The sequence below is a fragment of the Lampetra fluviatilis genome, chromosome 22 (genome assembly GCF_964198595.1).
Source record: "Lampetra fluviatilis chromosome 22, kcLamFluv1.1, whole genome shotgun sequence".
Classification (NCBI taxonomy): domain Eukaryota; kingdom Metazoa; phylum Chordata; class Hyperoartia; order Petromyzontiformes; family Petromyzontidae; genus Lampetra; species Lampetra fluviatilis.
In genome coordinates, this window is record NC_136296.1 from 11,962,613 (window position 1) to 11,987,600 (window position 24,988).

The following is a 24,988-nucleotide window of genomic DNA, read 5'->3' on the forward strand; positions in this document are numbered from 1 at the left end:
GAGAGCTGTCACAACAAGAGGCTATTTGTGTGGCGATGAGCAAGCAGGCGGGGTCTGAGATGGAAAGGAATTCCATCCCTGGACGCAAGCATGTCAGTTGTGTTAATGGGGGTAATTAGGACAGAGAGATTAGGGAGAAAGATTGGCAAGAAATGAGCTCCCGTCGCCGCATACGAGTATCGTCCCCGCATATGCGCACAACAGCAGTGTTAATGGGAGATTAGCACTATGTTGATGGGAGAGATTAGGCAGGGAGATTAGGGAGATTAGCAAGTTAACGTCACGTCTATGTGTGACACAAGCTGCGGCACTGCCAACTGCGCTGCGAGGCAAGCGCGTCCACACAAGAGAACCACTGCAACGGTGGTTGCGACAGTGAGACACGCACAGCCCATCACACAGCCAGAACCATCGGTACATCGAGGCTAAGGGAGCAGAGGTGGCCATGTTAGTGAGAGCCTAGTCCGTTAATGCAGAGGCACCTAACAGGGCAATGCAACTCAGAGAGTCGGAGACAACAGCCAAACAGCAGGGAAGAATGTCAGAACCACAGCAAGTGACGACTTTGCCTGGTTAATAACGTCCTTCCAATGATTGCTCAGCTTATACCCATCTTCTCGGTTGAAATTGTCTCTGTGTTTATATATCTGGATGGCTTCATGGACAAATCTCTGATAGTAGCCCGAATGTTTGCAGAGTACCTTGGTCTCGGAAAAAAACAATATCGTGCGAGCCCACTGCGTTATAACAATGATCAGCCACTGCAGAGGTATTGGTTCTGCCGTGTTTCAAATCTGTTGGTGAACACGGTCCGAGACATGTCGCTTGGTTTCCCCAATGTAACTGCTGCCACAGACATAACTTAGTTTGTAGACACCAGGGTGTTGCATGTCAGGAATGACATCCTTCACAGATGGGATCAAATCACGGATTTTGTGTACTGTACTGAATCGGATCTGGATCTTGTGTTTGTTTAAGATTTTGGAAATATTTTTGGTAACACCTGCTATGTATGGCAGGGTGATGGTTTTGATTGGGTCTTCAGATGGTTGTCTCCCCATGGTTGGAGCTACAGCTTTACGGAATGTGCGGTCAGAGTATCCATTCATCTTGAGGGTGTACGTGCTCCAGTTCACTGGCTAGGTGGTGCTGGTCGGAGATGCAGCGGGCCCTATGGTGTAGTGTTTTGATGAGGGAGTTCTTCTTGGCCGGATGGTGGTGGGAGTGAGGCTTTAGATTGGAATCCGTGTGGGTGGCTTTCCTGTAGACGGAATGTCCCAACGAGCCATCAGGCCTCTTCTCGATCAAAACATCAAGGAATGGTAGCTTGCCATCATTTTCCACTTCCATGGTGAATTTGATGAATGGGTGTATGGAATTGATGTGGTTGAAAAACTGATTCAGTGCTGGCGAGCCATGTGGCCAGATGACGAAAGTGTCATCTACATATCACTTCCACAAGGAAGGACGTAGGGTGTATGTCAGGATGGCATCTGTTTCAAATTTCTCCATGAAAACCTTCGGTAACACTGGTGATAAGGGAGAACCCATAGGGGTACCTTCATTTTGTTTGTAGAATATACCATTCCAGATGAAGTAAGTGTTGGTAAGGCAGTGCCTCACCAAAGTCGGTACATCAGGATTCAGTCCCTGTTGGACAAAGTCTTCAATGATTGCTATGGTGTCAGGTACAGGTACCTTGGTGAACAGAAAAACTACATCGACGCTGACAAGCAAATCATCTGGAGACAGTAAAATGTCCTTGATTAGAGAAACCGATCACATTTACACTCACATCTGCTGCTGTCACGTATCCTAACGCTAAACGGATCTTGTTCAAAGCTCTAATCAAGGACTCCACCAAGTGATGGTCACATACCCACAGCCCTCGTGGCAGGCTAGGTGCACTCACCAACACACACTAAAAACTTCAATGCAATCCAACACCACACTGGTTTACGCACATCTTAACGTTTATATGCCATTGATGTATGTATATATACAGTACAGTAATTATTGTTTGTGTCAAATATAAAATATCTTTGGTGCTAAAATTGTACGATAATCACAAACGTGACACCATATCATCATATACGGCAAGATTCCGCTTCGGAAGAAAGTGAAACGTGTATTCAATTAGTGATACAGAAATCGTCTCTGCGTAATAATGCAACAACAACAAAACACCGTGTAAATGTTGGACTGTAATGCATCATCTTTCAACCAACAATCAGTCAGGGCAATTAACACCGCACAGCCCGGAATAATTCAAACTCCGATACTCGACGCACATTCAAGGAACAGCAACGGTGCGAAAAAGCAGAAAAAGCGCCCTCCAATTCGTTCATCTCTCGCCTAGTCATGACACTCCCAGCACCCCCTCCACCACCCGTCGCGCTCCACGTCACGGGCGGCTTGCACGTGGACTCGACGCCATTTTAAATCGTTAAAGCGCACACACGAACAAATCGACACACTCGTCAACAACATTGTGTGGCCTCAAAAATATAGTTATAAAAGGGGCGACGTTTGAGGCAATGGCCCTTTACAGCACACAAGAAGGGCGATTGCTCAAGACATTTCTGATTATATATTTTCTTCAATTTCAGGCCACAGTGTGGCTGTTGATGCGTGTGTTGAGTGTTTGTTGTTGTTAATTGTGTTTGTTCCCCATTGCCAACACAGCAGCATCCCCAATGAATGCGTCATCTGTGGATGGATTGTTTTTATTTCTCCACCATCCTCACAATCCCTTAGGGGGGCGGCTTAGGGAGACGTGAGGCGTTTCTGCCATCAACAATCCTCTAATGCACTAATGCATGCGTTCCCAGTCTAACGCTCTGAACGTCCTTCAGTTTTCCACGCACCCCGGAGAACAAAGCAGGTGACGCTCCGCTTGCCAAAACTCCGTGGCTCAGATCGTCGGTGTATTGCTCATTTGTTGGTCTGAGCTTTATTGACGAAAGAAGGGGGGAAGCGAGGAACACCACGCTTCCAAGGCTATGCTCTACTCTTGCGCACGATGGCAGCAGCGATATGGTTCAGGAGCTGGATGTCAATGCGGATGTCTGCTGCTGCTGCTGGCCATGACGAGAGGGCTTTAGCACAGAGAGAGAGAGTTCGTGTCGTGTCGCTGTTCCTCCTCCTCCGGTGAAGGCGCGCAGACTAGTGGTTTACCGTACGGTCCATTAGACTGACATTGCCCATAGACATTCAATGCCCGTAGACTAATCTATTATTGCGTATGGCAGCAATGTGCTCATGAGCTAGATGCCAATCTCGAGGTCTGCTGTTGGCCACGACGTGAGGGCTTCAGCAGAGATAGAGTTCGTGTCGTGTCGCTGTTCCTCCTTCTCCTCCTCTTCCATTCGTGGAGCGCACACTCCAGTTGATTCCTCTACGGCCCATAGTTGTGTTGCGTGGCCACAATCACACCAGCATGGCTCGTGCCTTTAATCCTCCATTCGTGAAGGAAATGTGTGCATCGCCCCTGCCCACGATGTTCTGCTGCCACCACGCTCATCGGCCCAGAGTTTGCTGCGTCTGACTTTGCCCCTTGTGCCGCGTTATCCCGATACGGGCCCACGAGGAGCTGCCGCTAATCGAGTGCAGGCGAACGGGAACTCGCGTTTGTTTTTTTTTACATTCGGACTCGGGTTACCACCGTTCAAATCACGCGGTCAACTTTTGCAGCTCGGCATGAGCGAAAAATGAGCAGCAGCAGCAGTACTCACACACATTACTGGCCTCCACACCCCCCACCAAAGAAACATCACAGATTCTGTTTCCCGTGTGGCTCTCTGTGGCTCTGGGGGAGCGATGGCGCAGCGGATAGCGTGCGCTGCACGACGAACCCGGTGACCCGAGTTCCGAGTCCCGCTCACAGCCACCAACACCGGTGAAGATTATCTGAACTGGTCTTGTGAATCCCCTAAGTCGTCTCAGCTTCAAAGGGGCACCTCTGAGTGCGGTGTGTAAACATCGCCACGTGGGGAAACCAAGGCAGCCGGGCGTGGTGCTGGCCACTCACGGCTCTCGTGCGCCGTGCCGGCCTTCATTAGGTGCTCGCTAATAGCACCTGCACCGACAGTCTGTTAAAGGCTATACGGGGAATCTTTATCTGTATCTGCTGCATAGGCAAACGCACGCGGCCATTTCAAGGTCTGGCCCGCCTGCATGCAATGCCTCCGCAAAAATAACATCGGCGTATCACTCCGAGTTTGAATTTGTTCAAATATTTGAGTGATGTAACCGCTTCGCGATAGGGAAACCGTGGGTCTCCGCCGAGGGCCACTCCCAGTGCCCCACACTGAGACTCCACGCTCCGGGTTTTACTCGGAACATTGAAACGTAAATCCACGTGTGCTGACTCACCAGCATTGGACCGCCACGAGACCGTGTCGTCATTACATAGGCCAGGCTCAACGCCTGCGTAGCTTCCGAGATCACGGTATAATTGGGTATTTAGAGGCACGGACTGTGCGCTTTGAGCCTGTTAGATCGTGTTAGAAGCAACGCGCCTGTCACAGTGGTGGATCTGTAATGCCTCGTATCCTACATCGTCGCAGTGCCATCACCTCTGACCTATGCCGGCCTGGCACGTCACAATAGCCCCCCCACCCCCTCCACCCCACTTCTCAACACCCCCCCTGGCCTCCCCACCCCCCAACAATGAACCTCTCCCTCCCACTCCCTCCCAAACCCCCTTGGACCGTCCCCCCCTTACCGAGCGTTGCCAGATCCGGAGACCGAGAAGCAGTCGCCGGATTCGGACTCGCGAACAATAACCTTTGGCGGGGCGCCACACGTGCGAACACGCGGCGGCTACAGGGTTATCCAATAATAACGGCGGAGGGTGAACGCCGCTCGACTTGGCAACGCCGCAATGCTGAGTTTTCCAGCTCAAAACGTTCGCCCCCAAGCACACATGCGCACTCCGGACACCCGATTAGTGCGGCTAAAGATGCTGGCAGCGACGGCATCGTTTGCTGGGCCGGCGGTTTTTGCGAAGTGGTAGGAGGCCTCGTGTGGCCGCGTGAGGTGAGGCCGAGGGCCGCGAGAAGTGAGGCCCACGTGGCTGCACGCTAAGTGAGGCCCGTCGGCCGCAAAATCTGAAACCGTCAGGCTCATCACAAAGTTTGCAAACGATGCGCCAAATGTTAAGTGCTTTCAAAAGCAGTACTTTAACAAAGGCATCCACACAGTATCGTCGTGCTAAGATAGCTTTCAATCCATTATTCGATTAGATTGACAAAATAAGATTTTTTTTTTAAACGTAACATTCGAGAATAAATGCTTCGAATCCTCGGTGCGAGAATCGTCGTGAGATTTTACACAAATTTGCATTCCATCGTTATGGCTATGTGTGGGGCCCGATGGGGGAGTGTACGCCTCTGCTGCTGATGCTTGACAGCAACACGTGATAAAGCTACGAGCCGGACTCGGCCTTTACTATCTCAGCTCTTAGGGCCCCCGATTGAGATAAGGACGGCCACGGCACAAAAAAGAGGGAGGTTACGAACGAGACGGCCGATTGCGATTCGAAGCATCCCAAGATACAAAAACAAAACTCCCTGGAATCCCGAGGGAGTTTTGTGCATCGGTCGAGGGGAGAAGTGGGGGTGGTGGATTGAAAAGAAGACACTGATTTAGGGAAATTTGAAAGGGTGCCCCACATGGTCCGGAAAGGGGCCCCCCTCCTCGCCTGTAAGATCGCCAGTTCACCGGGCATCGATTCAAGGCGAGCTGACGAGACACTGCGATGTCGGAACCGGTCCAGAGATTGCTTGTCTTGAAAAACTGCCGCGGAAATTATATGCTCACAGAAGGCCGTGGGCCTCAGGGTTTGTGTCAGGGAATCCCTGCAGGTGGATGCATAAGCGAGATATTATTTCGTGCTTAGTTGTGTCATTGATGACGATTGAATGCCCAAGTCGGCCAGCTCAGCAAAGCACCCAAAAACACTTTGAAAATTGATGTCCACGGGTGCACAAGGTCCGAGTTGCTCTCTCAAGCTCGCCCCGTCTCTATGACTTCTCAACTCTGTTGCTCTCCAAAGTGCAGCCTTTTTTTAAAAGCCTCGATCGAGATATCAAACCTCTGATCTGGGAACCCTGTGCTTCCGGCCTGTCGACTCCTGTTACAGTCCCAATGTCGATGTGGCTCAGTTTAGCTCCAGGTAGCCCCCGCCCCTTAACCACATCACCACCCCCCAACCAGCACAACCTTAGTGGCTTGTGTATCGAGCTTGGCACGAGTGGCTTGGTCCAATTTTCTGCCCTCTCCGTAGCATCTCGGTGCCTTGGGGGGCTCTTTGGCCCGTGGGCCCCGCTGCAGTTGCAACTGCCCGCACACTCGATTAGCCACATGGAGCCGGGTCGCAGCATTTCCGGGACCATCGTTTTCTTTTTTGTTTTAAACCAGCCCCCATGAGAGTTAATGGGCCTGCACAAACAGGTTAGGTGATGGCAACCTTTCGGCGTTCAATCGGCCCAATCGACGCGCCGGTGAGAGTGTGGGAGAGCACGGCGAGCGCCAGGCGTTGAGTGAGTGTGCAAACTGCTGCTGAAGACCTGGCCTGGGGAAGGGAGCGACGATGACGAAGATGCTGACGATCTCTTGAACGGAAACTCAAGACCGCGTCCTCGTCCCCTGCCAAGGAGCTATCTCTGAACTCTTGGGCGGTGTGGGGGTGGGGGGGGGGGAAGGCACGGGAGGGGGGGGGGTGCATTGCTGTTCAATATTAGGGGTAAAAGCCCTCCACACCCCCCACCTACACAACCATTGCCAAGTCCACGTCCCTCTCGCACACGAAGTGAATCTCCATGGAGCAGGGGAAGTCGTTCCACTTCCCGCCGAAGGTGAAGCCGGCGCAGTCTTCGCGCCCGTTCAATGACAGCGCCCAGTTGTCGGGCTGGCCATCCGCCCAGAAGCTGCACGCACACACGCACACAAAGACAAAAGGTCACCCGTGTCGCCTTAGCAGGCTTTTGGGGGCTATTAGCGAGTCGCACCTATGAAGGCCGAAATGGGACCCGAGGGGTTTGGTTGGAGAGCACCACGTCCGCACACAACACACACACACGTACGCATGCACACAGGCACACACATATACGCATGCACACAGGCACACACACGTACGCATGCACACAGGCACACACACATACGCATGCACACAGGCACACACACGTACGCATGCACACAGGCACAAACACACGTCCGCACACAACACACACACACATACGCATGCAGACAGGCACACACACACGTCCGCACACAACACACACACACGTCCGCAGACAACACAACGCACACATACGCATGCACACAGGCACACACGCAAGTACGCCCACTCGTGACACATGCAGGGGAAGTATCTTGTGCACTGATATGGTTCTGAATTGCACACAATCATAGCTGGGCAGGGTTGACGGCCGACGTTTCAAAGAATAACTTCGGAGCGCCAGTCAAGAAACGGGCGTGTGGAGATGGAGCAATCAAATCATCTTGCATACAGACGCCGGGTGGATCGTCACATCGCGGGATCATGTGCAGTGGCGGCGTCGTCGTCGACAGATTGCAGAGGAGGCCTTCATCCAGCAGTGGATAGACCACTGCTGCTGATGACGACGACGACGACATCAACGAGGATGAACAATCAAACGCAGGGCCCCGTCACTTCGCGCGTCCCCTCGTCTCTAGAATCCGTCGTTACGCAACGCCCGCACCCCGCGTGCTGGGCGCCCACCCAGGAATGCGACGGAGACCGTCGACGGGAGCCACACGTGGCACGCGCGTGTGGCTCCCGGCAAGCTAGGCTCACAGCGAGTGTGGCTCACAGCGAGTGTGGCTCTCAGCGAGCGAGGCTCACAGCGAGTGTGGCTCCCGGCAAGCTAGGCTCACAGCGAGTGTGGCTCACAGCGAGTGTGGCTCTCAGCGAGCGAGGCTCACAGCGAGTGTGGCTCCCGGCAAGCTAGGCTCACAGCGAGTGTAGCTCACAGCGAGTGTGGCTCTCAGCGAGCGAGGCTCACAGCGAGTGTGGCTCCCGGCAAGCTAGGCTCACAGCGAGTGTGGCTCACAGCGAGTGTGGCTCTCAGCGAGCGAGGCTCACAGCGAGTGTGGCTCCCGGCAAGCTAGGCTCACAGCGAGTGTGGCTCACAGCGAGTGTGGCTCTCAGCGAGCGAGGCTCACAGCGAGTGTGGCTCCCGGCAAGCTAGGCTCACAGCGAGTGTGGCTCACAGCGAGTGTGGCTCCCGGCAAGCTAGGCTCACAGCGAGTGTGGCTCACAGCGAGTGTGGCTCTCAGCGAGCGAGGCTCACAGCGAGTGTGGCTCACAGCGAGAGTGGCTCTCAGCACTCTCAGCGAGCGAAGCTCCTGGAGAGTGAGGCTCCTGGAGAGTGAGGCTCACAGAGAGTGAGGCTCACAGAGAGCGAGGCTCACAGAGAGCGAGGCTCACAGTGAGAGAGGCTCACAGAGAGTGAGGCTCACAGCGAGAGTCTGAAACAATGAGACGAATTTCCGCTATAGGATCCCCCCCACCCAGCCCTCGCCTCCCGTCTGCGTCGAGCCGGCGGTGTGAATAGGTGGTCGATGGGCAGGTCGCGTGCTGCGGGGTAAAGTGTGGGTACGTCCGTGATTTCGAGGACGAGCCACGCAACTCGCAAGGGAATTTAACATCAGGGGTCTGCTCTGCGTCTCTCACCCGCACGTCGACGCATGTTTTGGCCCGTCAGCCGATCGGCTCCCCAGGCTGATATGGTTATCCAACAGCTTCTTGTGTACGCCTCTGCTGCTGATGCGTGACAGCCACGCGTGATAGAGCTCCGAGCCAGACTCGGCCTTTACTATCTCAGCTCTTTGGGCCTCCGATTGAGATAAGCAGCCCTCTCACAAGGACGGCCACGGCACAAGAAAGAGAGAGTTGCTTTGTAGTCTTCGCCGATGGGAGCAGCAGGCAGTGGCATATGCGAGGAGAGGTGGGGGGCAGGGGTGGTGGGGGGCTCATGTAGAAGGGAAATAATAAAATAAAAATAAACAATACAATCCTCACGACGTTTTATTTTATTATTTCCCTTCTATGCGACTTTACCGAAAGAACCAATAATATGAATCCCTGCAGTCACGAAAGCTTTAAATCTAAATCCTGTATATTGTTGATCATTAGCAGAGGTAGTGCACTGAATGTTTATAGTTGTTGTTGTGATTAACGTCGGGTGACACATTTAATAAATCTTCAGATTTCGGGGACCACTCGCCCCCTTGGGAAGTTTCTAGAATCCGCCTCTGGCAGCAGGGATCACGTGGGAGGGGGGGAGTGAAGTGGAGGGGAGGGGGGCAGTATAGTGGCGGTGGTGGGGGGGGTCCCAAGAGTCCCGTGCCCCCCCCCCCCCCCCGATGCTCGCGATGTCTCACGTGGGGCCGCCGAGCTTGGTGCCGTCCACCCACTCCCAGTTGCCCTCCACCATGGTGTCGTGCAGGCCGATGTACACAAAGTGCCCCATCGTCTTGGACACCAGCCACGTCTGGGGACGACATCATCATCATCATCGTCGACGTCATCGATGACAGCCGGTAATCGTCGTCCATAGCGACACTGCAAAGCCCTAGATTTGCCCACCTCTGAAGACACAAATAAAAGGACACATCGTGGAGGAGAGGAAGTATAAGGCGCTGCGGTGATTATGAGATGTTAACTACCTTGGCTGGTGTACAGGGGGTCGTGGGATTGATCCCGACCTGACGCCTGCGTTTTTGGAGTTTGCATGCCTCTCTCCGGGCCCTCCGGTTCTTCCCCTCCACATATTGAATCAACATGTGGGTTTAGAGTATTTGGCTGCTATAAATTTCCACTTGATAAGCCACTTCATTGGGCTATAATTTGTGACATCCAGGTCGCTTGTGCAAAAGAGCTGCATAGCTCAGTGGCGATTACCTGGCAAAATATCTTTAGATACAGGAGGAACTCGATTTTCGCAAATTCCGTAGAACGGCGATTCGTTAGGGCGCTCGCTATCCTAGAGAATATTTTTACGAAAAGAAAATTAAATTTGCAAAATATTTATATAACGCGCTAACGGGTGAGAGAACGCAGCAGCAGCATCACCGGTGGAGGAAGTGGTAGCCCCCCCCTCGCCCCATAATTCGCTCAGCCAATGAGAGCGAACCCAGATCTCCACCCCTGGCGATTCGATTATGACAAGCCGTGGGTCACGGTAACATTTCAACAACAACAAACACCCGATATGGTTAAAGCCAGGGTGAGAACTCACGGGACCTGGGATAGAGTCTCGGGCTCTGCCTAGAAGAAGCCTCACCACAGGAATTTAGACTGAGGGCATCGCTGAGACCACGGAAGGTCGTGCTGTTCTCCGAGAACGACCCGGATGACCCGGACTGGGAACCGAAGCTGCCCCTCCAACTTCGTCTGCAACCGCTGCCTCGCAGAAGTACAATATAATGTATGTGCCCTACGTACGTCAGTTCAGATTTTGTACTTTTTTATCACTATTAATATCTATTTTTCATCTTTCCCTTTCAGATGACCTTTGAAAATTGAATAAAACAAAAGGCAAAAGACGCACGAGCTCAATTAGTTTTTGTATGCATGCCCAATAAGGGAGTTGTAATCTATTATGAAAGCCCGGAGTTTCGTTTGTCCATTTGTCCGTCAACCTAAAAAGTTGATCCAACAGGTTCACATCAATTGTCGACCCCCAGCACCCCCCCAAAATTTGTTTACGTATTTCTTAGGCATAAATGGCTACACATCCTACATACAATAGAGTCAGTAATATCTGTACACATGGGGGGTGGGGAGGGGGGGCATCAGTGGGGGCGACGGGCAAGGCGCCAGGAAGCCCTCCACAGGAGCTACAATGAGGCAGAGGTCGCCAACGGGTTTTGATTCCTTACCCGTACCCGTACCCGGCCGCACCAGGGTCGCAAACGGGTACCCGTACCCGTACCTGGCCGGGTACGGGTAGCCGGGTGTCGGGTAGGGTACGGGTATCGGGTACCCGGTTGCGACCTCTGCAATGAGGTGGCTGTGGGCCAGCGAAATTCTCGTCTTTAAAAAAAAGTTCCAAATTCATATCAAAATTAAATTCATTCATCTCGCATTAAGGGTAAAGGAGGTCATTATTGGACATTTGTTAAAATAAATTAAATTGCCCTTTGTGATTTGTGAAAATAAATCCAGTAACCCTATGTGTCCTGGCTTTTGAGCCACCCTTCATATTTAAAGTGTCTGAAATGTGTGTTCAGCATTATGGAACTGCCAAATTACTAGTCGCCTGCTTTATACACAGCCAATTTAATTTTCTCACTCCACTGCTGGATGAGAGCCTACCCCTCCCCACCCCATCCCATGCCTTGTGGGCTGTGAGGAATATTTGACCATACTTCACCACGCTGGTCAGCGCGGGGGTGTTGGTGAAGGTGGCGGGAGTTCAGAACAACATAAATCTGCTTGGCTCAACAACAATCTTCATCTGACCTGTCACTGAACATCTGTTTCATTCATCTGCCTACAGAGGCATCACAGAAGCATTCGTAGTCTGTTCCGTGCCAAAGCCTTTTTCTCTACGATGCAAAGTGCCGCGTTATCGGCCGAAGTTGGAATCCTGCGGTTATAGCTGGGGTGGAGCCCCCAGTTCCTACCACACTACACTCGATTAATCACACAGCAGTGAGGGTAAACAATGATGCTCCAACACTCAATGATTCATTCCGGTACCTCGCTCACTAACGTCAGTCTTGTCGCTACTACCACTACTTCCGTTCCCGTGAGCTTCACTCATCGATTCCTCTGCCCATGTTGGGGACTCGGTCACCCATGCTGTGTTTACACTGCAGGTCACAACAGCACCTTCATACACTCGCCCACTCACCACGCTGCAGGTCACAACAACAACGCACTCACCCACTCGAACGCTCATCCACTTACTGGAGGGGGGTGGAGGGGGGTGGAGGGGGGGGTGGAGGGGGGGGTGGAGGGGGGGGTGGAGGGGGGGGTGGAGGGGGGGGTGGAGGGGGGGGTGGAGGGGGTGCACGAGCAAGGGCGCTGGCATGGCCGCGGGCACCTGCTCATCCTTGGAGCTGATGATGACGAGGTGCGACTGCATCGCCACGCACGACTCGTTGGCCAGGGTCCAGTTCATCCTCATGTTGGACATGGAGTAGCAGCTGCCGTTGAAGTACGGCCCGAAGCCCTTGCAGGCTGCACGCGCGCACACACGAGGGGGGGGGGCGACAACAGCAGCAGCAGCAGGGTCGACGCTGATGACCAAATAACACCGAAACGTCGCTCCACGTTTCAGCTCCGAGAATGCGGTAGCGGGCGATGGACGTGAGGCCTGAAGCGCCCAACGCATGGAAACACAAATTGCCAAAGTTGATCCGAAAATAACTCAAAGTGGGACGACACGTAGCGGCAACCGTGGCACCCCTACTTGCCGACCGGTGCCCGCTTGCGGCCAGGTGCTGAGCCACCTTGTGCCGCACAGGGAAAGCTGCCACTTGGGGGGTGCCGTTTCAATTCGCCTTAGACAAGATATGGTCGACGCTGCTCATCACGGGCAAAAAGCCCGGACGTTAAGGAGGGAGGCACTACCAAAACACAAATCATCATCACTTATGATCAACGCACTGCACATAGGGCCCCCAACCCTGCCACTGAAATCTGGAATCTCCACCACTGGAAATTTCCTCCGGCTGTAAACAGGAGATGAGCATTCTCTCAATGTACGCGTGAGCAGGAAATCACTCTGACTTAAGAGAACTAAGAAGCTCTCTTAAGTCTATAAAAAAAAATCACCGAACATCCCCCGCCAAGTCGGCACGAGACTCGGCGAGGGCCTTGGGGGACGTGCTCAAGGCCACGTCCTCAAGGCGACCGAGCACGGCGCGACTCCGCGCCGCCTGGAAATGAGTCGGGTCCATCGTCGCGGCGCAGTCTGACGGTGGGGACAGACGAGGGGCATTTTCCGGGCAGCGCTGCGCTATCCTTGCACTTTAACAACAATGGTTACGAGTGCTAAAGCAAGTAAGGGCTCCTCCCCCACACCAACTTGCCTTCGCTCTTGGGGTCGTAGGGATCACCGGGGGGGCCCTGCATGCCGGGCGCTCCGCCAGGCCCCTGTTCCCCGGGGAATCCCCTCGGCCCCTTCAGGCCCTGGCTGCCCTTGGGCCCGAGGAGGCCCTGCGGTCCGACAGGCCCCGTGGAGCCCCTCGACCCCTTCGATCCCTTCATGCCCTTCTGCCCGGGTAGGCCGATGGGGCCCGGCTGGCCTTTGTCGCCCATCTCTCCCTTGGGGCCCGTGGCCCCCGTCTCGCCGAGTAGGCCCGGGTCACCCTTCGGTCCCACGGGGCCAGGGATGCCCGCCGGGCCCTGCTCTCCCTGGTCGCCCTTGAGGCCCGGGGAGCCGGGCAGACCTGAGGAGACGGGAAGGAGGGTACGGTGGTGGCGCTCACTCGCTGCTGACGACGCCGATGCAAGCCGAGTCTGTAGCGTGAGCTTGTTTAACGCGAAGTGGGGGGGGGGGGGGGCACGACACGGTGAATGTTAAACCTGAAACAAACGTTCATCGCGAAACACAATGAGCAGTGGCGTGATCTGCTTCTGTCTAATCGTGCATTGAACCCGATGTAGACGGTGAATACATCAGGCGAGAGAGCGACAGGGGAGAGGTAGGAGAGTGCGTGGAGGGGAGTAGAGTGAGATGAGAGGTAGGAGAGTGCGTGGAGGGGAGTAGAGTGAGATGAGAGATGAGAGGTAGGAGAGTGCGTGGAGGGGAGTAGAGTGAGATGAGAGGTAGGAGAGTGCGTGGAGGGGAGTAGAGTGAGATGAGAGGGGAGAGGTAGGAGAGTGCGTGGAGGGGAGTAGAGTGAGATGAGAGATGAGAGGTAGGAGAGTGCGTGGAGGGGAGTAGAGTGAGATGAGAGGTAGGAGAGTGCGTGGAGGGGAGTAGAGTGAGATGAGAGGGGAGAGGTAGGAGAGTGCGTGGAGGGGAGTAGAGTGAGATGAGAGGTAGGAGAGTGCGTGGTGGGGAGTAGAGTGAGATGAGAGGTAGGAGAGTGCGTGGAGGGGAGTAGAGTGAGATGAGAGATGAGAGGTAGGAGAGTGCGTGGAGGGGAGTAGAGTGAGATGAGAGATGAGAGGTAGGAGAGTGCGTGGAGGGGAGTAGAGTGAGATGAGAGGTAGGAAAGTGCGTGGAGGGGAGTAGAGTGAGATGAGAGATGAGAGGTAGGAGAGTGCGTGGAGGGGAGTAGAGTGAGATGAGAGATGAGAGGTAGGAGAGTGCGTGGAGGGGAGTAGAGTGAGATGAGAGGCAGGAGAGTGCGTGGAGGGGAGTAGATTGAGATGAGAGGGGAGAGGTTGGTGGGCGAATATCCACGGAGGATGTCAAAGGTCATGAGGGTAGTGACTTAGCAGGTGATTCAGAACTGGATTTGGATCTGCGGGTTGGAGTGACGAGGCTTGGCTTTGCAGGTCTGCGTGAGGAGTCTTGTAACTGGGGGTAATAGGAAAGTGAGCTGCAGTGGACGCCACAATAAGCCAAGCGTCAGGTCGCTTGACCCGTGGCGCTGCCAGATGTTGGGCTTCCGTTAGTTCTGCCTGTCAGCCACCCCCAGAGTCCACAGGTCCACGGTTCGATCTCACCTGCCTTTGTCGCAGTTCATTGGCGGGCCGAGTGTGGTGGAGGACAACGTGGGTACTCTCACTTCTTCCAAGACAGTCTGACCAGCGTGGAAGGGTAGGCCAAACTACGCTCTATATAGCGGGGCTCTCTGGAGATCCCTCTAGTGGAGGCCCTTCTGCCAACAGTGGCGTGAGCCCAGATATTGCAGGGCTGTGCCTGCACCTCCTGAGAAGATACTTTTTTTTCAATTACATAATCTGCCTCACATTTTCAAATGAAACAACCAAAAGCAGCTTATACAGAAGTAACCGTCTCCCTGGAAATTGCCAAATTGCAGCAAACAGACCGTGGGATTTGAACCGTTTATGCAGAACCGCGTAAAAAATGTCTTTTTATTTATTTTCAAACGTCTTTCTCACTTCTTGCCTCGGTCGACTTTAAACCATTTCGGCCTTTTCGTGCACACAGCCCTGAGAACAATTGTTTAAAGGCGCTTTAGACATTATCCTCGTTGTTATTATTATCATTAAACTCGAAGCCACAGAACCGTCTCACCCTGGTGTCGGGGACGTCGGTGGGCTTTGCAAAGCGGGGCCACGAGAGAGCCACCGTACTGAGCAGTGGTGCCGATGCATTGGGGGACCCCCCTAAGCTTGGAATAATTATTAAAAAGTATGTATTTTGGGGGGGGGGGTGGTGCGGGTCAGTGTGTACGGTCTCCTCGCGAGGTGACGGAACTGGCACGGACGGACAAGACACCAGCAAGGGGCTTGGGGATGGGAGACCAACGCGGGTGAAACGAAGACGAGAGCCAGAGGGAGATGAAGTGGGCACGAGAGGATAGAGACATGTAAGATGAGAGATCAATTTGATTTTGTTCTTGTCAACGGTGAAAACCACGCACATTTCGGCAACCTCCCCCCCCCCGATTCGCACGGTTGGCTACATACGGCGCAAAAGAAGTTTACCGCTTACGTACGACACGATAATAACACGATAGTCGACATTTCGGGTGACGACCCTTCATCATAGCACGTTATGTTCGTTCGGATTTGAATCCAATCTGATATTTGGTGCAGCTCAATTTTTCCCCCACGGCGCCTTTGAGCCGCTTGGGACGCGAAGCGCTTGCTGAGTTTGCACGATGCCCAGCGGCGCTGGGCTGACGCTGATGGAACACAGAGGCGCTTAGACCCCCCCCCCGCCCTTCGCGTAACCGCACTCCGTAACTGCACACCAGTTTGGCGTCCGAGGTGAACGTTGTGGCTCGTTAAACGAGCTCAGGCCCAACGAGCAATTAAAATTGCAAACCCCGGGCATCAGTTCAAGCGGAACGAACTTGCGGGGGTGGGGGTGGGGGGGCATTCAAATGCAAATCGACGATATGTACGTTCGTGTACGTTGAAACTAAGAATAATGTGCACGTCGGGACGATTAATTTACCCATTAATTTTTAGGTTTTAAAGACAAGCTCTTTCACGTCCCCCTGCCGTAATTGGGCTGCGTTCCCCGGGTTTGCGTGTGTCACGTCCGACGTTTCGCGCCCACGTCTTGTGGGGGAGCCTTATTTCGGGAATTGAATTCAGTTGCTGAAAAAGGGTACGGCACAGCGGAGCGGGTGAATGGTGCCATCGTCACCCTTTCATTCAACGAAATCAACATCAACATCATCATCAGGAGCATCAGCAGCAGTGATCATTCCACTGCTGGATTATGGCCTTCTCAAGCCATCTCTCTCAGACCTGCGACGTAACAATGCCGAGAGTTTGGCTACGGGCTGATCGCATCACTCCATCTCCCAAGTTGGATCTGTTTAACCACGAGTGCGGGTGGTTAATAGAGACACGATACCTTGTGATAATGCGTGTGTCTATTTGGTGTTTGAACATCTTAACACCTCCTGTGTTATTGTTCAAAAGGGTTAAGTCTTTTCTTATCATCTGGATACTGGCAAAAATTGTCTCACAGATACGTTCCTCTTTTTGATATACGTATATATATTACTCGTGTTTAGCCAGGAATACTATGTATATTAGTCCTGTTTATCAAAAAAAAGATGGATTCAAGGCCCCTTTTCAGGAGGGTCCTGCCAAGTTTGCTCCGAAGAGGGAAATGTTTCCACTGCGTGTAATCCCAAATGAGTCATTTTCATGTCGTTTTTCAGAATGGGGTTGTTTTGGCCAAGACCGGTTACACTGTAAGTTTCGCTTGTTTTTAGCCTTGGGAGGAAACTGGAGCTCCCAGAGGGAACCCGCGCAAGACAGGGGAAGAACCCACAAACTCTACACAGAAACACGGCCCACTTGGCAATCGAACCCACGCCCTTCTTGCTGCGAGGTGACGAGCGTTGCCACTGCACCACCCATCTTCCCTCCTTCGGCTGCCACTCCGTTGTTAGCCTCGACCACCGGCCATCACCCCCTCTGGACAGCGTGTTCTCCCCGAGCCCGAAGCAGTCAGCGTGATGCTTCGTCTAACTCGACGATGTCCTCTGATGCACGCGCTCCTCTTCCCACAACGTCAATGTAAAATCCCGAGGAGGCCACCCCTCCACGTTGCTTTCCCCGCACGCATCACGGGCACCGGCTGCCCCGGATTTAAACGCAGCGTCCTCGGCAGAAGACGCAAGGATCTTCGTTGAACAGGGAGGGGGGGTGGGGGGGCACCGCGCATTCTCGTCCGGCGCCACTCACCGTTCAACACCGTGATGTTGCGCACCTTGTCGCCGTGCTCCTGCAGCAGCAGCCGCACCTCGTCCACGAACAGCGACACGTTGCGGTACCCGGCGTCCACCCGCTCCGTCAGCGCCTGCCGGGCGCCGCTCCAGTCCTTGCGCAGGACGCGGAAGGCGCCGTCGAGCCGGGCCACCTCCTGCTGCGCGCCCGCGAGGCCCTGCGCGAGCTTGGCCCGCTCCCTCTGCCACGACTCCTGGGCGCGCGACGCCGTCCGGTTCAGCGCCGCCACCGCGGGCCGCCACAAACGCGCCGCCTCCTCCGCGGCCGCACGGGCCTCCCGCGCGAGCGCCTCCAGCTCCCGCCCGCGCTCCTCGGCCGCCAGGTCGGCGAGCCGGAGGGCCTCCGCCGCGGACGACGCGTTGCTCCGGAGGTCGTCCAGCCGGCCCGCCAGCTCGTCCCGCCCGTCGGCGCCGTCCGCCGCCGCGGCCGAGACGTTCGCGGCCAGCTCGTCGACGCGCGAGGGCAGGCCGCGCAGCGACAGCAGCGTCGCGTTGGCCTCCCAGCTCCAGCGCTGCAGGGCCTCCAGGCCCGCGCGGCTCGAGGCGGCCGCCGTGGGGTCCCCGGCGAGCCCCGTGGCCTCCTCCAGGGCCTGCACGCGCTGGCCGATGTGGCCCAGCCGCTGCGTGCCCAGCGCCGCCAAGTCGAGGCGGTCCTGCAGCTGCTGCGTCGACTCCTTGAGCGTGTCGACGTCCTGCCGCCAATGCAACAACGCGTCGCCGATGGATTTCTCTTTGTTCTGCACGAGCTTGTCTGGTGCAGGGCGGAGGGGGGGCGAGGGGGAAAGTGGGGGGCCGGGAGGAGGTGGCTTAGCGCGAGCGACTTCCAGAGGCGAGCGACGATGCGTCGACTCGCCGACTGACACATCGATTACGGCACGAGGCAGAGCCATCCCTCTTCGCGTAGCAGTCGACGTCCACGTATTTTCAACTAAAGATCCTTCATTTTACGTAATCTCGCCGAGGTGCTAGGGTGGCACAGAGGATACATGGACAAGAGGGACACATGCATCAGAGGGAGGACACGGCACGCTGTGAATGAAACGCTTAGGTGTATATACAGGGTGGGCCATAAGTAACTCCCAAATTTGAAATCGCGGTATTTTGTGTTAAGTGATTTTGTATTATTATTTTTTTGCAGAAATAAAGTAGAAGCCTTGGGAGTTTATGATGAACTGGCTATAAACCTCGGTAGCCTGCGAGAATAGTTGAAATTTAATTCGGAAACAATTGTTCAATTATTTCAAACACAGGGAGACTGTGGCAGATATTTTAAGATCCGAACGGCTCCAACTCCGCACTGCATTCGGGCGTTCATTTCCCAATTTCGGGAATCGGGAACGACGGTGGACGCACAGCGTCGTGTTGGCAGCCCTCGAACCGGTCGATCTCCAACTTCTATTGAGCAAGGGAGGGAACCCCGAAACTCCGACGGGGGAGGAGACGCCCCGCCGCTCAATTGGGGATGGCACAGAGGTCGCTGCGGCCAATCTCGGGTACAGGACTTGCAGCTTTTTCCACGTAAGATTCAGCCGGCAAGAATTTACGAGCCGAGAGACCATCGCTTGCTTTCGCTGACACGGAGAGTGATGGAAGAGGCCGTTAAAAGAGCACGGATTCGCCAACGCAACGCAGGCCGTCATTTGCAAGATATTTAGTTTTTCACGCGTAAATATATCGAATATCCATGAATTAAGAAATTTTCAATCATTTCTAGCGTGTTTTTGTTTAACTTTTGAAAAGTTATAGGCAAAACAAACCGGGTAGTAACTAATGGCCCACACTTTGTATATACCATCGCATCGCGAGACCGAGGCAGATGACAACAGCAGCTTGGGGGAAGAGCCCACATCCAAACAGTGGATTGATCACGGCTGGCGAGAGCACATCCTAAAACCTGATCATCATCATCGTCGTCATCGTAGCCGTCGTCGTCATGATCCGCTGCTGGATGAAGGTCTGCCCCTGCTGTGGCCATCTGCTCACGTGGGCCCGCCGACGCCGCTATGCGACTCGCGGCGTGCAACGGGCAGTGGGAGAGGGGAGAGGAGTTGGGGGAGTAAAGTTCAACGTTCATGTGTCGACTCGTGTCCAGGGCGTTGAGCCTCCACTTACCCAGCGTCTCCAGCTTCGTCCCGAAGGCGTCCAGCCGCTCCCTGAACGTCAGGTCCTCGGTGGTCATGACCGTCGCCACGCCGTCGATCCGCTGGAACACTGCGCACGACGGCGCCACGGCGGGGTCACCGGGCCGCACCCACCCACGAAGTCGCGTGTCATTTCATTTCTTGTTGTTGTTTGTGTTTAGTTTGTTGTCCTTCCCCCGCACCACCGATTAGCACGGTTGGCTACGTACGGTGCGGAGGAAGTTCAACACACATACGGTACATGCATGTCCCCCGTGTAGCCCACACAAATGCCGTTCGCAAGTTAAAGATGCAAAGGTAAAGGCGCAGCCCTGTAGTTGCTCGCTCTCACGCCACCGCTGGCAGGAGCGGCCTCCGCTCAGAGGGAGCTCTAGAAGAGAACTCCCCTACAGGGGGGTATGTTGGCCTACTCTTCCACGCGGGCCAGACGTCCTGGAAGAGGTGGGATTACCCACACTTCACCCCACCATGCACGACCTGGCGATCATCGACTAATTGTGGTGTTGCCGTTTCTGCTGTTGGGTGGGCAGAGGCGGAGGGGAAGTGGGGAGGGGGGAGGGAGGGGGGGAGCTTCCAGAAACCTGCGCCGTTATTTCAGCTGCCACGCCGGGAGATCGAAACGAACCTGCGACCTCAATCGTTGCTGACCGTGACAGATGGCGATGGCTGGGGAAGGCCTTCGTCCAGCAGTGGATAGACCATGGCTGCTCGCAATGATTGGTGGTGGTGGTAACGATGAAGAAGATGGCATGAGCGAGATTCCTCCCCCCACGTGTCACCCGAGGCCTCTCACCCGTGTAGCTGATGACGGCGAGGATGATCGACAGCAGGGCGCACAGGCCGCACAGCAGGGCGATCGCCGTCTTCAGCGCGCACTTCCTCCGGCACCGCGAGCAGCCGGCGCCGTCCGAGATTCCTGTGCCAGTGACGGGAGGTCAGGGACGGGGTCAGGGGGTCAGGGGGTCGCGTGATTCAACCTCCAAGCAGAACCAGCGCCACCGCCACCCGGACCAGGATCTCGTCCGGACCGTCACTCGCATCCTGCACCACGCGCTGGTGGAGGATCGGTCTCATGATCGGACGGTCAAAGTGTCTCTTAGCCACATCTAGACACTCTGTGGGTGTCTCTCTTAGTCACATCTAGACACGCTGTGGGTGTCTCTTAGTCACATCTAGACACGCTGTGAGTGTCTCTTAGTCACATCTAGACACGCTGTGGGTGTCTCCCTTAGTCACATCTAGACACACTGTGAGTGTCTCTTAGCCACATCTAGACACTCTGTGGGTGTCTCTTAGTCACATCTAGACACTCTGTGGGTGTCTCTTAGACACATCTAGACACTCTGTGGGTGTCTCTTAGCCACATCTAGACACGCTGTGGGTGTCTCTTAGCCACATCTAGACACTCTGTGGGTGTCTCTTAGTCACATCTAGACACGCTGTGGGTGTCTCTTAGTCACATGTAGACACGCTGTGGGTGTCTCTTAGCCACATCTAGACACGCCGTGGGTGTCTCTTAGCCACATCTATCCATACCCCATCAACATCACCATCCAATCACCCGATCATCATCACAACGGGGTCGCGTAAACTAGTGCCACTTTGTGATGAAGCCAACAGCGGTTGTCTCATGGATAGATTCGCTCCTCTCCAGAGAGGAACGGAGCCTCCACCACCGACTCTGCAGCTATAAATTGCTCTGAGATCGTCCTCCAAACCGCAAGCAGCAGCAGCAGCGGCAGCAGCGACAGCAGCAGCAGCGGCAGCAGCGGCAGCAGCAGCGGCAGCAGCAGCAGCAGCCTCCTCAACAGAGGCACTTACCGAATCTGTTGTACTCGAAAGAGTCGATGTCTCCGTCTCCTTCGCACGCTCCTCCTGGAGGTGGTTGGGAGGGAGGGTCACACAGGGTCGCTCCGTGAGCCGGGGGACGTGGTGGGGGTGGTGGGGGGGGGGTGCATGCCTGGGGCTGCGCCCGGCGACCCCCCAAAGCAGCAGCTGCCCTAGCAGCGCAAGGAGGCCCCGATCATGCAACACAAGCGGCGCGTCGTGGAGCGAGCTCGCTGTTGATAACGAGACATAATCGTTGTTACTCTCACTCGCCTCGAGCTCGCCTGTAGCTCTCCGCCTTGTCTGTAGCTCTCAATCAACGAAATCAGGTCATGCCACGTTCTGATTACGTGACAAACCGTATCGTTGGCTGTGTCGGGTGGTGGCGGGTTTTAACGACACATTTATATATTTACGCGATCTAGCCCCAAACAAACTTCAATTATGGATGATATTGGTCGCGAAAGCCTCCTACGTGTTAAACTTTGTTGTTGTTATGTGTGCTTGTGCAGCACTGCCCAGCATCACCAGATAGATCCTCTGTAAGCCCCCCCCCCCTCCTATTGGCGCAACCATCAGGCTCGGCAACCTCCAACAACGCTGATAGCGGCTGCTCGACGTGGACATCGGCCGGACGAGGAACAAGGATGAGGGCTGATGAGGTTGAGTACCTAGCGGTGACGACGATGATGCTGATGATGAGGTGGGATGGGGAGAGGGGGGGACGAGAGCGGGGAGACTAAAGTGGGGTGCATGGGCAGCGAGTGGAGCTCGCTGTCAACTCGGCTTCACCAAACACATCACCCGCGCGTGCGTGCGAGTGATGTGTGTATGCACTGTAGGTTTAACTTCTTTCGCACCGTACGTAGCCGACCGTACTAAACGGAGGTGCGTGGGAAGGGCAACAAACTAAACACAAAAAGCGGTTCTTAAACAATTGGGTTGCCAATCTCGATGATTTACAACTGAATTAATTCCAGCGGCTTCCTATTAACGGAAGGAAGAGCGTTCCAGACGGCCACAGAAGCGCATCTGAAAGCGCGGCGACAGTCTTTGGTTCGATGGTGTGCGTGGTGGGTGGCGTGGTGTACATGGTGTGTGTTTGCCTGGTCGGTGTGCGTGTGGTGTGCGTGGTGTGTGTGCGTGGTGTGTGTGGTGTGTGTGGTGTGAGTGCGTGGTGTGTGTGGTGTGTGTGCGTGGTGTGTGTGCGTGGTGTGTGTGTGAGTGGTGTATATGGTGGATGTGCGTGGTGTGTATGGTGTGTGGATGTGCGTGGTGTGTGTGCGTGGTGGGTGTGGTGTACGTGGTGTGTGTGTGCGTGGTGGGTATGCGTGGTGTGTGCGTGGTGTGTGTGCGTGGTGGGTGTGGTGTGTGTGGTGTGTGTACGTGCGTGGTTTGTGTGCATGTTGTGTGTGTGTGAGTGATGTGTGTGTGTGCGTGGTGTGTGTGCGTGGTGTGTGTGGGATGCGTGGTGTGTGTGCGTGGTGTGTGTGCGAGGTGTGTTTTTGTCTTTGTGTGTGTGGGAGCGGTGGCGCAGCAGTTAGCGCGCTGCGCTTAGAACCCGACACGAATACCAGTGACGATTTCAGTATCTTAACCGACGCTGGGTCTCCCCTAGGTTGACTAAGCCACAAATTAATACCTGGTGTGGCGTGTAAGCATCAGGACTGGGGAGACAAAGGCGGTCGGGCGTGGTCCTGGCCACCCACCCCCTCTTGTACTATACTGTGTGTTCGTCTGTGTTTGTGGGGAGCGGTGGCGCAGTGGTTAACGCGCCGCGCTACGAATCCAGCGACCCGAGTTCGATTCCGGCTCTTAGACAAACATTCCGCTCACGGCCAAACCGATTCCGGGACTCCCCTAGGTCAACTCAGCCTTCAATGAGTACCTGATGACGTGCAAGCATTGGCCACTGCGGAGACGTATTTATGACCCCCCCCCCCCCGCTAACAATACTTGCCCCAAGTATGTTCGAGGAGGCTATACGGGGGATCTTTACCTTGTACGATGTCACTCACCGTTCACCATCGCGTCTCCTTCTCCCTGGCTGCTAGATCCCAAGCGATTCATGGGTCCGTCCGTCCGTCCGTGTGTGTCAGTAGTTGTGTAAGTTGACCTTCTTCTTTCACACCGTGCGTAGCCAGCCGTTGTGTGTCCGCGTGTCCGTGTGTATGTATGCGTTTCTTTGTATACGATTGCGGCTATGTCTGCGTGTGTGCGTATGCGTCTGTCTATCTGTGTTTACGCGCGCGCGTGTGTGTGACAAATGTGCGCGTGTAAGTTTGTGTAATATTTACACACACACGCACGTGCCTCTTTGTGTGTCTGTATTTATGTACTTATTATTACATGTGCACGTTTAATGTATATGTGTACGTACGTGTGTGTATCTACATGCGTGTGGCTCTACGCGTGCACGACCCGCGTGTAAGACGACACGTGTGTGAGTGTGTCTTTCTCCACGCGCATCTATGTATCGGTGTGCCAATGTGTGTGTGTACACGTATACGGTACGTGTGTCTCTACGCGTGTGTATGTGTGTATCCAATACGTTGTCTGCCTCTCTCTCTGGTTTGAACGCACACTGCGCAGCGCTGCTGCTGCTGTTTGCTCCCTCGGATCATCTCACCCGCACTCTGCCCCACGCTTCTCAAGATAAACTAATTCAGTCCGGGGCTCCGGATGCGAATTCTATTGGCGGAAGACCAAAGTGGTTCGCGCGTGTGTGAATGTGTATGTACGTAGTGTGGTGGAGGGGGGAGGAAGGGGAGCGGTGGCGCTGCGGTTAGCGCACCGCGTTACTGAACCCAGCCACCCGAGTTCGGATTCCCGCTCACCGACACCCGTGACGATTATCTAAATCGGTGCTGGGGCTCCCCTAGGTCGACTCAGCCTCAAATGAGTACCCGCTAACAGCACTTGCCCCGACAGTCTGTTAAGGCTATACGGGGGATCTTTGTTTTTTTTTGTATGTACTGCGGTGGGGGAGGGGAGTAGTGGCGCAGTGGTGAACGCACTGCCTTACTGACCCCAGCCACCCGAGTTTGATCCCGGCCCACGGCGAATATTTGAAACGGTCCATGTGGCCTGCAACGGCGTTGATCCCCAACACTGCGATGAGACTGTTGGGGGGTCTTGAACAGAGGACGAGTACCAGACACCGCAAGACGCATTTGCAACTGTGGTGTGTAACTCTGAAGCTTACCTCTATGAGAGTCTCTACATTTATAAAGTGCAATGTAATCGAGAGACTGTGTGTCGTCTTGGTTTTCGGTTTTGGACTCTTGCAAGTGTTGTTTTGCTGCTTTGCCCCAAGGTTGCGTTTGTTCTTTAAAAAAAAAGAAAACATCTGCAGGAATGTGCTTGTGCAATTTGTACTTGAATTTTTATTTATTTACTTACTAGCGGCTTGAGTAGCTGTTCTCTGTCCCGTTCTTTTATCCTTCATTGTGATGCTGTGTTGTTGCAACTTGCTGACTCGCACTCATCGCACACAACGCGCTCGCCACAAATTAACCACGATACCACCTCGCTCATCTCGTCAGGGAGCAGAAACCATCATTATGCGAACTCCGATCATCCTCAAAGCAGCAGCAGCAGCAGCGGCGGCTTGAGGCTCGCCGTCGAACAAAGGCGTCAATCACCGC

At 54.5% G+C, this 24,988-nt stretch overlaps 2 protein-coding genes across 2 annotated transcripts in view; one reads left to right on the forward strand and one right to left on the reverse strand.

The window, feature by feature from the left end:
• The window catches only part of CLU (clusterin), a 184,685-nt gene that overhangs the window by 138,757 nt on the left and 20,940 nt on the right, over positions 1–24,988 (forward strand). The gene's annotated exons all lie outside the window — the stretch shown is intronic.
• On the reverse strand, positions 4,708–23,981 carry LOC144938552 (uncharacterized). The gene is made up of 9 exons (XM_078866483.1): positions 23,360–23,981; positions 21,336–21,389; positions 20,308–20,430; positions 19,486–19,584; positions 17,333–18,124; positions 13,072–13,431; positions 12,081–12,217; positions 9,412–9,521; positions 4,708–6,932 (listed from the first exon to the last, which is right to left on the reverse strand). Exons 1-9 carry the CDS (start codon positions 23,409–23,411, stop codon positions 6,773–6,775), a joined length of 1,887 nt encoding a protein of 628 aa, XP_078722609.1. The 5' UTR covers positions 23,412–23,981; the 3' UTR covers positions 4,708–6,772.